This window comes from Mytilus edulis, chromosome 11 (genome assembly GCF_963676685.1).
Source record: "Mytilus edulis chromosome 11, xbMytEdul2.2, whole genome shotgun sequence".
In the NCBI taxonomy this organism is placed as follows: domain Eukaryota; kingdom Metazoa; phylum Mollusca; class Bivalvia; order Mytilida; family Mytilidae; genus Mytilus; species Mytilus edulis.
In genome coordinates, this window is record NC_092354.1 from 15,836,922 (window position 1) to 15,851,138 (window position 14,217).

Sequence of the window (14,217 nt, forward strand, 5' to 3'; positions counted from 1 at the left end):
AAAAGCAAGCGTATTTAAGCAGTATATATATTTTTTTTTCATTCATTAATGCGTGATTTAAAATTATACATGAAGTTTATACTGATATAGATCACAAACAGTGGTCATTTTTAAAAATACTTGGCCAAAACATGTTCAAATATTGAAATGCTTAATATATGATCTAATATATATGATCTTATATAACAGGGGTCTGTTGTTCAACTTGTCGTTAAATTAAACGAGTCGTTAAATTTTACTAATCACTGCGTTAAATTTAAGCAGTCCATTATCATGTTGTTCAACTTGTCGTTAAATTTAACGAGTCGTTTAAAATTGTCAAAGTGTCGTTATATTTAATCGACCTCATTGAGGATGATTAAATTTTAATCAGTTGATTAACCTCAATCTAAGATGGCTGTCAATGTTTTGTTTCAACCACCTGTTGTAGGAAGAGAGCGACATTTTCGCGGTTTTGACCCTCTAGAAAGGGAATTTTCTGATGAGGAGCTAAGGCAGAGATATAGATTTGGCAGAGAGACCATTGGGTACCTGTCAGATTTAATGAGAGGGGATCTGGAGCGTGGGACAAACAAGGAGACAGCCCTTTCAGTGGAACAACAGGTTATGATTGCCTTGAGGTTTTATGGAAGTGGATCACACTTGCAAGTAGTTGGGGACACGATGGGATTTGACAAGTCAACTGTGTCTCGGGTGATTGACCGTGTGACAGATTCATTAGTTGCCATGAAGGATGACTTCATATCGTGGCCAGATAATCAGAGGAAGAATGTGATAAGGGCTGGTTTTTATGAAAAGGCTGGCTTTCCAAACGTGGTTGGATGCATTGACGGGACTCACATACGGATTACTGGGCCTAGCATTGATGAACCAGCATTTGTTAACCGAAAGGGGTTCCATAGCATCAACGTACAAGCCATTTGTGACCATGAAGGTAATTTAAAACACTGTATTATACCTATTTTATGTTTACAACATGCTTTGTGTGCGTCCTTTTTCTTGACATCTTCATTCGTCCTTGACCATATATACATGGCTGGTTTTCTGTTGAACTGGTTTTCAGCTTATATGAAAATCGATGGATAAAGAAAGACAACGCAATCTTGACATATACTGTAGACTCGATCATGAGTTGCTTTTTACCAGAGACATATACATGATATACATGATATATACACATAATTTGTCTCAGTTTTTACCGTTTCACTTTTAAATATGCTGAATCGAATGAACTGCTAAGAGTTTATGAACATAAATTTATTGATCAAAATAGTTATAAAGATTTGCCCACCCACCCCTTATCTGCTTTAGGTAGAATTTGTCACAGTCAGGCTTATAAACTTGTGAAACGTCAACAAATAGTGTGCCCCATGTAGTTTGAAGAAATTCTAGATCTACCTCAAAATGTTTCTGTGAGAAGCCCCCCCCCTCCCCCCCCCCCCCAAAAAAAAACCAACTAAAAAAAAAACCATACAAAACTGAAAAACACAAAACAAAAAAATAAGTGTCCAATCTGTCATCCAAATATCAAGTTCGCCTACCCATTCTTTTCGGTTGGGAAATAGTGACCAGTCCTTTAAAAATAAGCCAGTCATTGTTCATTTTTTTTAAATGTTAAGGGAGCATATTTCTTCGATCCTCGATGTATTGTTTATCTGAATTGTTTATACTATACATATTTTGCTTTCATCACATTGCAAATTCGGCTAATATTTTAATGACTCGAACTATAATGAACAAACTACATGCATGCACATAAAAGAAGATGTGGTAATGATTGCTAATGGGACATATCTCCACAAGAGATTAAATGACACAGAAATAAACAGCTTTATTCACAATCACTGACTCGCCGTTTGCCTTGACAAATGAATTATGGAACTACTTTTTTCCACTTAATTATCATATTTTTGTTTAAAGGTAGATTCACCAACATCAGTGCTAGGTGGCCAGGATCAGCACATGATTCTCACGTTTTCAGAACCTCAGCCATAGGACAACATCTTGAGAATGGATATCGAGGAATTGGACAAGGTGTATTGTTAGGAGACAGTGGCTATCCCTGCAGACAGTTTTTGCTGACACCATACAGACAACCAGCTGCTGGTAGAGGTCACGCAAGGTTTAACAGAAGACATTGCTCAACAAGGTCAACAATAGAAAGGACATTTGGAATATGGAAGAAGCGTTTTCACATTCTAGGATCAGAGGTACAATTCAATTCTTTACAAATAAATATAGTAGTAATATGAATATTTGACATGGTGTATGCCCTTATATTTTAAAAGTCATGTTTTTTTTCTTGTGAGACTGCTGTCTACTAAATCTCTCATTAGTACATTTTTCGATATCTCTTTTCAGTTAAGGTCTTCATAATGGTCCCCTTCTCTGTCTTTTGGTTATAGCTACTGTACGTTTTTTTTTTGCTGACCACAGTTTGGTTGCCTATAATTGCTTACATCCACTTCATTTTAACTTTGCAGGATACATACAGTTAAGTTATAAAATTAACAATCACTCCAAATCTCCTGATTTTTATTACGTAATAAAACCCGAAAATAAAAAATGAAAAATCAGTTGTATATTAAAGGGCTGATAAAACTGACCTCAGTTAAATATCAAGCCAGGACAAGAACACAATGATCGACAATTTATCACACAGATCAAAACCCTAAAATTATACGGATAACAGGGATCCAGTTGGAAAATTGGTAATGTTAGTTCGGTTACTTCATGTAGTCCTGTTTGGGGTAACTGCTCCAAGTTAGTCATTACTGTAACTTTATTAAATCGTGAATGCTACAGTACATCATCAGTTGGACAGTTTGTTCAGCTTTATGTCTGATTTGGTCCTTTTTTTAATTAAATTATAGTGTTTTTGTAATAAATTTACTTATTCATGAGCAATGTTAATTCATGCTACATACAAATAGTAATTCTGTCACACTTTAAAATAAACGTTTTTAAATTGTATTCCAGATCCGAATGAAACCTGATAAAGCTTGCAGAATCATCATTGCTTGTGGTATTCTGCACAATATTGCCATCATGAGGAATGAACCTGAAGTTGCAGAAGAACAATTGATTGACAATCAACCTCAGATGCCACCCTATAATGGTCCACAGGACGGAAAAGGCATACGGGACCATTTTGCTACCACTTTTTTTGCCTAATAAATTGCATGTTTTTATTTTTCCATATTTTCATAAATTGTCTTTCATTAAAAAAATGAGGAAATTTGAAAATAGTAACAAATCTTTGTATGATCAGTTTGACAATGTGTTGAGAGAGGAAGTGTGCATTTTCGCGACTTCAATACTGGTATAGTAAATGGTGAGCAGTTAGTCGCCTATGAAATCAAAAACCCAGTAGTCAGGAACCTGTTTTTCAGTACAAGAATAAGAATATGTGGTATGATTGCCAATTGATTATATCAATTACCACATGGAAAAAAAATTATTATTTAAATGCCCAAAAAATGCATAAGCCATGGCCGACAGTGCAAGGACTGTATAGCCAAATTTTTTTGATTCATGTATCACTATTTTTTGAATGATGGAGGTGCAATATGTGGCTAAATTGTAATTACTGGTCTATTTTCTTTTACATAGGAGTGTGCACACAAAATTAAATGAATGTGTTGGCCTCATAGTAATTTCTGAAATACAAATCAACAATATAACAATGAATTTAATACATTTAATACATAGAGGCAAGTGCCTGAGAGAGTGTAACTGGTTCAGAATTGCCACCCACTAACTTCTGCAACAGCTCAATTTGTAGTTCCAGTTTGTTCCTCTCCAAGTCCATATGCACTTTCTGCTTCTCTTGGATTTCTAGTTTACCTTGCAGTGCACGATACTGCATGTCGTGAATATCCTGCACTGTTACCTTTTTCAAAGGTGTTCTCACTGTCCTACAAATAATAAAAACATAATGAATTCTGTAAAAGATCGATTAATTTTACACCTCTTTTTATTGATCGATTCAACGTCATAGTTCCATCAAATAACCAGTCAGAATATGTCACGTTTTCCGGCTTGAAATATGTGAATAGGTGGGGGAAACTGTCAGAAAAATATATGAAAATGTAAAAAAAGAAAACTTGAAGTATTGACCAAATAATCTAGCGGAACCTGTTTCCACAACACATTTTCAAAGAGTTCTTGTATACATCCCCATAGTACGGTAGAAAAATATTTTTTTTAAATCTAAAATTTCGGGAAAATATTCATTCTACTTATGAACTAAAAATCGTTTTTGTTGAAGGTGGCTTACGGTGACCTTCAGTTGTTAATTTCTGGTCTCTTGTGGGGAGCTGTCTCATTGGCAATTATACCACATCTTCTTTTTTTACATTTACAACTTACTTCTGCTTGTCTGTCCTATCTGTTTGTTCTTGAATATGTGGAACGACTGTTTGTGTCAGGATGGGGTCATATCCTGAAAGCAGAGACGGACTTGGTGGACTGGAGGGGGGTGGACTGTCCCTTATCAGAGATGCTGCAGATTCATACAAATCCTGGCTGGCATCTTCTTCCGGCAAAGTGGCATTGATAGATGGTTGATCTGTAATAAATGATAACAAAATTATTCGTTGATACTGTGTTTGGGTATATTTTATTAATTCTAAAAAGGGGGGGGGGGCAATTGAAAAGGCATACTATCATCATTCAATTAAATTCAGATACAATTACTTTAAATTTCAAGATAAAAATATTGCACAAGACTAATTAAGACCCTATTTCAACCCTTTTCAGATTATCAAGGGTCTCAGCTATAAACTAATATGTGTTCCCGTCTAGGTTCAGTCTGCAACAACAAATTGATCAACTTTATTCCGGATTTATGACAACCAGTCCGTATCTGTTTTAATATTATAAATCATGACTGGTTTTCGGTCGAAATTAGCTATTGCGGTTCCCTTTAATCAATCAACAGATACCAGTTTAAAGACGACTTGGCGGGCACTTGCAGCCACTTGTGAACTAATGTTGAAAATAATACTTTAAAACTGTTATCAGTTTAAGCAAATGCAATCTTTCAATAGTATATCAAGTGGAAAACCTTCAAACCAACAAGAAACATGTTGGCAATCATTTAATGATCGAAAATATTGGTTAAAATAAATTGTTATCAGTCACGTGATATCAGTTGGGAATTCCCCTACTTGTTGTGACGGCGGAGCAGACGAAACTTTACCAAAATTTAAGAAAGGAAACTATGTATCCCGGTATTAAAAAGGATACAAATATTTGTGTTAATTTCATTGAAAATTAACAATAACAATAAAAAGAACCTTCAAAACAAAATTTAGCCAAAAAATGTTTGTTTTTATATGATAAGTAAAAACATGTTAAGTGAAACTGATCAAGTTACTTTTTACAAAGTTCAATAAAAAGGGTAGAGCCTTGAGAAGTTCTAGTTAAGGGGAAAACACATTTGGGGATTTATTTCAAAGTGTTAAAAAATATTTACTTACTTGTCTGGAATGATTCAGTTTCAAGTCCACCCTGAATCCCCCTGAAGCTGGTGGTGTCCTTCATAAGATGGATAACTTTTTCTACTGCAGAGCTAGGTTGTTTTGGAGCTGGTCCTCCCCCAGTTTTGAACAACTCACTCCTGTGAGTTGTGTACACAGCCTTGGCCACTCTTGTGGTATTCCTCCACTTGTTCCTAACTTCTGTGGCTGTACGGATGGCAACTCCAAGAGAATTGACTTTTATGGCTATGTCATCCCATACCTTCTTCTTCAACTGGTTGGTCACTGTATTAGTAAGTTTTCCATTAATTACACTAGAGTGTTTCTCTACTAGTTGCTGGATCAGGTCTTCCTCTGCCACAGTGAAGTTGGTCTTCTTCAGTCTTTTAAGTTTACTTGGGTTTTGTTCAGTAGATTCAGCCATTGTTGTACAGACATGATGCTCCAGAACAATGCATGATGGGTTGGTTTTATTTAATCACTTGATTAATCAGTTGATTAAATTTTAATTCATTGATTATTTAATCGACACGTTAAATATTGTTGAACAACAGAAAATAAACGACTCGTTATGTAACGACTGGTTAAAAGATTTAATGACTCGTTAAATTTAATCAATCGTTAAAATAACGACAAGTTGAACAACAGACCCCTGATAATTAGATCATTAAAAAATTAAGTAAAAATGCAAGAAAAAATACATTATTATTGGTTAAGTTATAAAAAAATAACATGTTATTGTTTATAAACTCGGGGTATTATACATACTATATTCTTTTCAGGTGTTTTATCTTTCATTACACAGTCTTGCTGCGTGTTAACTTCATTTGTTTGGTCTTCAGTTATATCCTTGGTAGGCGATGAGATGTCTTCCAGTAGTTGTAAAGTTTCTAAAATTAAAAACTTATTAATTACTTTTACAGACAATAATAAAATAATACTAGCAGTTTACTCTAAAATTTACTAATTATTGTTGGCATTTATAAATTATTTTTTTTTGCAATTTCGAATACGGTTTGTGTTTGGTAGGTTTTTTTTTATTTATAGGATTCTACAGTTTTGACTCAAATAAGATAAAAGAAGTAATTGTGTATGTGTTAATTTGAGAAGTTCTTTTTAAAATTTTTACACGTTAAATGCGCGAGGATGTATTTTTCAATAAGAATTTAATAAAGATTAGGGTTAAGTAAACGCAGATAAGGGTTAGGTTAGTTAAGTATTGGTTAGAACAATTTATACACTTTAGTGAAGTAAATCAAAGAATCACCGGATAAACGCTTTACACCAGTTTCTTTCCCCTTTTAGCAAGAAGAACTTTTCAAAAGACTTATATGTATATAAGTAATTTTGCTTTGCTACCTTTAAGCAGCTTCCGGTACTGATTTACTTTACGGCTATTAAATGTAGTACTAACAAAAATATTCAAACACGTGCACATCAGATACAAATTTATAATTTACGAAGACAACTAAAAGGGAAAGCAATACCTTTCAAGATAATTTAGTTTTTAATTTTGTTTTATCCCATCATTTGAAGTTTAAAGTATTTAAGCAAGTAGATTTAATTGCAATAGTATATTAAGTTGAATACCTTGTAATGATAGCTGTTCATCATACTCGTCAGTTACCGTATCTACAATTTTTTCCTGTTCATTGTTTTCTGTATTACTTTCACACTCATTTTCTTCTTCGCCGTCAACATCAAGATGAGTGTTTCTTAAAAACAATCTTTCTTCTTCAGTTAAATTTTGGTATGGTATCTGAAATATACACAAGTTTATTATAATACTTTATAACTATTTCTATTTATGTTACGGTTATATAATCATAGTGTATCATTCTGTCATGACGGGAAATTTTATAGCTTAACTTTTTGCGTCCTTAACATGCATGGAATATTTGTCACTGGACGTTCATGAATCAGCAACCAACTATCAATTGTTATCTAGAGATTTATAGCAATACTTTTACCATAAAATAAAAAATAATGTTGACCTATTGCACCTTTGATAATTAAAGTTTAAGATATATAAAATATTTTTTTTGTATCTTAAGATATAGGAAAGTTTAAAACTAAATACAAAATAAAAAATTGTTACTGAGTTAACTCTGTTGTTGTATGTATAGTAGAAATGTGGAAGTTCTTCAACCCAATCTTTCACAGTGCTCATTTTTACACGAAAAAAAGTAGTCATTGTCCGGTTAAATCTTTCAACTCTCCCTTGACTCTGTGGATGGTACGGCCTGCCATGTATTTGTTTTGACTTAAACTCCTCAACGACTCCTTCTAGATCCTTATTAGTAAATTCTTTGCCATTATCTGATTGTAAAATACGCGGTGCACCATACAAGTAAATATATTTAAGTACAATGTCAGCAATTTCCTTTGCCGTTTTGGTTTTTGTGGCACATCCAAACGCAAACCTGGAATAAAAGTCTAGAATGTTGCAGACGTAATTAAATCCTTTGTAACAAGGCATTTTTTTAAGTCTATCTGCCATCGACTATTTGGATAAGTGGCTGGAATTGGTCTTCTTGTCCTTGTTGTTTTAGGAAGTTCCACAGCTGCATTACAGCTAGAGCAGGTAATTTCATTTTTAAATAAGATTTTAATACTCTCTCTTCCTACGGGAAAAACAGCATGTCTAATTGTTTCATAAATAGTATAATTTTTCCTGTGATCTGTTTCGTGATTCGTCTTAATAATTTGTATAAGCTCTAACTTGGTTACGCATCTTCTATGCCCAACATTTAGGCTTTTACTTCTTCTGTAAACTTGTTTTGTTTCTTTGTATACAATTGTATATATTTTTTTATCATTCTTTCTGTTACACCTTTTACCATTTCTGAAATTTTTCTAGGTCCCCATTTTGAATTTTCTTCTTTCAATTCAGTTACTCTTTTAATTTCCGGTAGTTGAGCCCAAAATACTTCTGCATTTATGTCTTTCGATAGCGTTTTTTTTTTTTTTTTTAGAGTCTAAACGAAACCCGACATCTTCAATTGTGTCTCCCATATTGAAATTGCCGTCAACGTTATTGACGTCATTAAAGACACATCAGCGCAAAAAGACACGAGACCTTTTGGCGTTTTTAAAACAGTAGACACGTTTGGGCGAATAACAATAATCGGGCACGTTTGGGGGTTATGAAATCGGACACGTTTGGGCAACGTTTAATAATAACGGACACGTTTGTGGGAATCGGACACGTTTTGGGGAAAGGACACGTTTGGGAGTGTTACATATTTACATGTGAAGTCATTTTTAATAGGCTTGATACATTCGTGGGACGCAAAGATCATTATTATATTGTCCTGTATTTTTGTTCCGACGTAAATAAATTGAAGGTGTTCTCTGTTAATTTGTGGTTGACATGTTTAAATGTACTATTTTAGTATGTATTTATGAAAATTCTGTCCTGAAAGTTGTTGCATTTATTTGTACTGTCACGTGATGTTGTAATTAAATTGGTATTTCTAATATTTCCATAAAAGCGGGAGATTCGGCTGGCCAATCAACCAGGATCAACTCACCATGTCCATTATCAATTCAGGAACATAGTCCGTTTCTATGTATGTTGGGAGAATGTTACTGTAGCAGTTCAGTGTTTCTGTTGTTTCGCTTTTATAGCTGATGTGTTTCCCTCAGGTTTGGTTTGTGACCCGGATTTGGTTCAGGTAAAACGAATGGTGAACAACAGTATACTCCTTGCCTTTACTGGAAAACGTTAGACTGAGTAACCTGAACCCTTTAAAACTTGCCTTATAACTGATATTCATGTTAACACCGAAGTGCTGACTACTGGGCTGAATTATCATTTAGTACGCCAGATGCGCGTTTCGTCTACATAAGACTCATCAGTGACGCTCAAATCAAATTGTAAAAAACCCAATAAATTCAGTTTTTAACAGGATATTTATAAAACTTGCCATATATTTTATATTTATGTCAACACCGAAGTGCTGACTAATGTGCTGATGATACCCTAGGAGACGAACAAAACGTCCATCAGCAGTGGCATCGACCCAGTGGTGTAAATAGTTATCAAGGAGCCCTTCCAAAAAACAGGGTAACCTTAGGTTATCAGAGGTCTGTAAGGATATGTGAAGTGGTCGTTTCCTTATCAATGCCGACGATTTGTTGAAACAGTCTACCTTCAAATTCAACAAATATGTTGTAAATAAGAAAACTTCAGCATCATCATACTGATCATTTTTTTCTTGTGTAGCATGTTTGACCTTTTTGTTCACTATTATCAAAATGTGTCGTATGTTATCCCAAAGTAATGACTGTATAGTGTATGCTACTATTCTTATAGTGAAAAATACAACAAATAAACCTTTTCCTCTGATTTTAAAGTGATGCGTCTTTATGAACACCATACTGACGGAAATATTGCTATCTTCTTTTCTTGCTTCTTGTTTGGTAAATTCTCTACGAAATAAGTTATCGAAAGGTCCGAAATATCGTGAGCCTAAAACCATCAATTGGAAATACAACGGTAAAATTTTGATAGATTCAGTCGAGGATTATGCCAGGCAATGGGCTATGCGCGAGAAGGACGAATTGATTAAGGCAGTGAGGTCGTTGATACAAATCAGAATTAAGAAACTGAATGGGTCTATCAATGCCCATGCTACGTCAATCTTTAAAGACCAAAATGTTGCAAAACACTTATCCTACCTCCATGACAAATATGTTGTTGTCCCCGCAGATAAAGCTCAAAGCTTTGTGTGTAAAACTCATTACATTAACTGCTTGATAAACGAATTAGGTATTGATAATTCACTTGGAAACTCAACATATACTCTCACGACACTTACCAAAGAGGAAATCCTGGATAATCATAGGTCTGTTCTATGTTCCTTTGGAATTTCAACCAAAGATGAAGAACTGGATCTTCCATGACTGTATTTGATACCTAAACTACACAAGTGTCCTTACAAAAACAATATATTGCTGGGTCTTCCAAGTGCTCCACGAAACCTCTTTCGAAATTATTATCATCTATTTTATCAGCAATCACAGACGGGCTTCAAAGTTAATGTGAAACTGCCTATTCTAGAAGTGGCGTGAATCAGATGTGGATACTTAAAAATTCCAAAGATCTTTTAGAGTACATACAATCTAACTCTCTTTCATCTTGTAAAAGTATTATAACATTTGACTTTTTCTACTCTTTACACAAGTATTCCACATTCCAAACTGAAAGACAAATTGAAAGAGTTGGTATTGCTTTGCTTCATAAAAAGGAATGGCCAACGCAGAAACAAGTACCTTGTCTTATGTAGGGATAAATCCTACTTTGTAAAGGATCACTCTGATTCTAACAAAAAATTCTCTGAAACTGATATAATCAAGATGCTTGATTTCTTGATTGACAACATATTTGTTACGTTCGGAGGACGTGGTTTGCAACAGACTGTCGGCATTCCAATGGGAACAAAATGTGCCCATCTACCTACCGACTTGTTTTTTTGTATTATTATGAGGCTGAGGTCATGCAGGAACTTCTTAGGAAGAAAAATAAGAAGTTAGCGATATCCTTTAACTCTACTTTCCGCTATATAGATAATGTTCTTTCACTAAATAATTCAAAATTTGGTGACTATGTGGAACGCATCTATCCCATCGCAATAGAGATAAAGGACTACAGATACAGTTAAGTCGGCCTCATATCCTGACTTACATCTAGAAATTGACAATGAGGGTCGGTTGAAAACAAAACTTTACGACAAAAGAGATGATTTCAGCTTTGTAATTGTGAACTTTCAATTTCTAAGTAGCAACATTCCAGCAGCACCTGCATACAGGGTATATATCTCCCAATTGATACGATATTCTCGTGATTGCATTTCCTATCATGATTTTCTTGATAGAGGGTTGCTGCTCATAAGGAAGCTATTAAACCAAGAGTACCAAATGGTGAAGTTGAAATCATCCCTTCGTAAATTTTACGGACGCCATCACAAGTTGGTTGACCGTTATGGTTTCACAAATGAAATCGGAAATGTTCTTTACGTCGTAACTACAATCACCTTCCCTTTCATGAATGTGACCTACCGAATTAGACTATTTACCGGATTTGTTATCACATAAGCAACACGACGGGAGCCACATGTGGAGCAGGATCTGCTAACACTTCCGGAGCACCTGAGATCACCCCTAGTTTTTGGTGGGGTTCGTGTTGTTTATTCTTTAGTTTTCTATGTTGTGTCATGTGAACTATTGTTTGTCTGTTTGTCTTTTTCATTTTTAGCGATGGCTTTGTCAGTTTATTTTCGATTGATGAGTTTGACTGTCCCTTTGGTATCTTTCGTCCCTCTTTTAAAAGCAAATAAAGTCTTCCCTACAATGGCGTAGCTCAAATAAGGCACTGATATATTTCACCTGTATTTATAAATACCAAAAGACAATATGAAATTAGTATGTTAATGACACGACATTCTGCTTATCTCATTTAAATACATGTAAGGGCCACAATGATACACCGATAGACACATAATAATAGTAAATAATTAGGTTACCAAACCAAAAAAAAATGTTGACCTACATGTATTAGCCGAGATCATAGGTCAGCCGCGCTAATAAGAAACCACAAAAAGTGCATATAACAAAGTGTAAATATTTATTTTGTGTTATTATCAAAATGTAAATCAAATATGAATTTAGTTATGATAGAAATATTTAAAAGCAGTCGTGTTTCTACTTGGTGAGATACAGCTATACGGAAACAAATTGCTAACATATCGTTTGTCAATTTAGACAAAGCGCACATACACTAGAAACTGTCAAAAGATAAAAAAAGAATACGAACTTAGGAGCGAAAAAAAAATGAAATATAGGTCATGATTTCATTAACACCTCAAAGTCCTATATACATAGAAAACAGCGCTAATAATTTTCAGCTCTCATAGAACAAACAGTGTTAACTATTAAACATATGTGCAAATTTCTCTTAGGAAGGAATTCTGCGGATCCCAAGATTACTTTACATTTAGATATCTTATTTTGTAAAAGAGAGACAAGAATTTTCTGAGAAAATGCATCTCGTTTTTAAAAAACATAAATAATCTATAATGATGTTTTTATTATCAAAACTAAAGAAATAATTATAAAAAAAACCAACAATGAATTATCCATAAAACAGTCCAAATTATACAACCTACTTACGGTTCTGACATGTCTTATCTCCTATATGTATCATTAAGTGCATGATCTTTTGATAAATACACAATCAGTTGACGTCTTATAGTCTTCATTGTCAGGCCAGAATGATAGCTAGTAAGTTGTATTTGTTACCATATATGCATATATCTCTGATAATCATATTTGTTTTCTTTTTCTGTATATTGTATCTTTTCGTCATGCTGATTCGTGGAATATTTTAAAATGTTTGGTAACAAAACAAGAACAGAAAAACAAACACATGTTAAACTTCGTGGCAATAAATTAAATTGTTACGTATAAAACTTACATATCCACAAATATAAGACACTACTGTTGAATCACTTATGTTCGTGGATTAAGGAAAACTTATACATGTTCGTGGATATCTAATTCGTGATTTCGCCGAAGTTTGCATAAAAGTCTGTAATTTTTTTTTATCATTCATTAACTTTTAATCTAGTGGTTTACCTTTACCCATGAAATCCACTAAAATTGGTATCCAACGAATAATAATTAATTTAATAATCATATATACTTCTATTAAAAGTTCAATATTGAACTTGGAAGAAAATTCAAAACGTAAAGTCCCTAAGCAAATTGCAAAATCAAAAGTTCAAACATATCAAACAAATGGACAGTATAAAATGACATTTAAAACAAAAAGTAGACTACCGATGTTACCCATCGCGAATTCACTAAAAATATAAGTAAAAGGAAAAACTGATTGAAGCAAAAAAGGAGCGAGACCGGTTTTGAAAAAAATGATATTGATATCAGACGTGGCACGGTACTTGTCTATCCCAAATTCATGTATTTGGTTTTCTTGTTATATTTGTTATTCTCGTGGTGTTTTGTCTGATGATTGGTCCGTTTCTGTGTGTGTTACGTTTCGGTGTTATGTCGTTGTTCTCTTATATTTAATGCGTTTCCCTCGGTTTTAGTTTGTTATCCCGATTATGTTTTTTTGTCCCTGGATTTATGAATTTTGAACAGCGGTATACTACTGTTGCCTTTATTTGTCAATTAGGTAAATCACTCCTGCTCTGCAGGTAAAACAGCCATTCAAATCAACACTCACAATGAAGGGCTCTATTTTGATTTCTAAAAATCTAAACCCATGGAAACATATTGCGAGTAACTTGAGATTCAGGCACATTATATTCGTATACGAGTCCAATGGTTATTAAAGGTACCAGGCTTAAAATTTCATAAGTCAGAAGCTTTCGTCTATATAAGAATCATCAGTGACGCTAATATCAAGATGGTAAGAAAGCCAAACAAGTCAAAAGTTGAAGAGCAATGAGGACAAAATAATCCCTCAAGGTTGTGCCAAATACGAATAAGGTAATCTTTTCCTTGGATAGGAAAATCCTTTGCATTTCTAATAATTCACACTAAACAATAAATTATAAAGGTGACTATATAAATGATATTCATGTCAACCACCGAAGTGCTGACCACTGAACTGGTGATACACTCAGGGAGGAAACTTCCATCAGTAGTGGCATCGGCCAAGTGGTGTAAATATTTCCCAATGGTATCAGGCTTATAATTTGATACGCCA

At 34.1% G+C, this 14,217-nt stretch overlaps 2 protein-coding genes across 2 annotated transcripts; one reads left to right on the forward strand and one right to left on the reverse strand.

The window, feature by feature from the left end:
* Nucleotides 1-393: 393 nt before the first annotated feature.
* On the forward strand, nt 394-3,201 carry LOC139494021 (putative nuclease HARBI1). The gene is made up of 3 exons (XM_071282188.1): nt 394-934; nt 1,921-2,210; nt 2,980-3,201. The coding sequence occupies exons 1-3, from the start codon at nt 394-396 to the stop codon at nt 3,172-3,174; spliced, it is 1,026 nt and encodes a 341-aa protein (XP_071138289.1). The 3' UTR covers nt 3,175-3,201.
* Nucleotides 3,202-3,673: 472 nt separating this feature from the next.
* Nucleotides 3,674-5,907, reverse strand: LOC139494768 (myb/SANT-like DNA-binding domain-containing protein 4). Its single transcript, XM_071282965.1, has 3 exons — nt 5,484-5,907; nt 4,372-4,570; nt 3,674-3,917 (listed from the first exon to the last, which is right to left on the reverse strand). The coding sequence occupies exons 1-3, from the start codon at nt 5,905-5,907 to the stop codon at nt 3,701-3,703; spliced, it is 840 nt and encodes a 279-aa protein (XP_071139066.1). The 3' UTR covers nt 3,674-3,700.
* Nucleotides 5,908-14,217: the final 8,310 nt, after the last annotated feature.

What these genes read in the sequence shown, in the direction of transcription:
- LOC139494768 (XM_071282965.1), bottom strand. Translation starts at nt 5,907, where the DNA reads ATGGCTGAATCTACTGAACAAAACCCAAGTAAACTTAAAAGACTGAAG. An exon ending in AACTGAATCATTCCAGACAA is followed by an intron (nt 4,571 to 5,483) that starts GTAAGTAAATAT and finishes CATTTATTACAG; the next exon opens with ATCAACCATCTATCAATGCC. An exon ending in GATAGGACAGACAAGCAGAA is followed by an intron (nt 3,918 to 4,371) that starts GTAAGTTGTAAA and finishes TATTATTTGTAG; the next exon opens with GACAGTGAGAACACCTTTGA.
- LOC139494021 (XM_071282188.1), top strand. Translation starts at nt 394, where the DNA reads ATGGCTGTCAATGTTTTGTTTCAACCACCTGTTGTAGGAAGAGAGCGA. An exon ending in AGCCATTTGTGACCATGAAG is followed by an intron (nt 935 to 1,920) that starts GTAATTTAAAAC and finishes TTTTGTTTAAAG; the next exon opens with GTAGATTCACCAACATCAGT. An exon ending in TTCACATTCTAGGATCAGAG is followed by an intron (nt 2,211 to 2,979) that starts GTACAATTCAAT and finishes ATTGTATTCCAG; the next exon opens with ATCCGAATGAAACCTGATAA.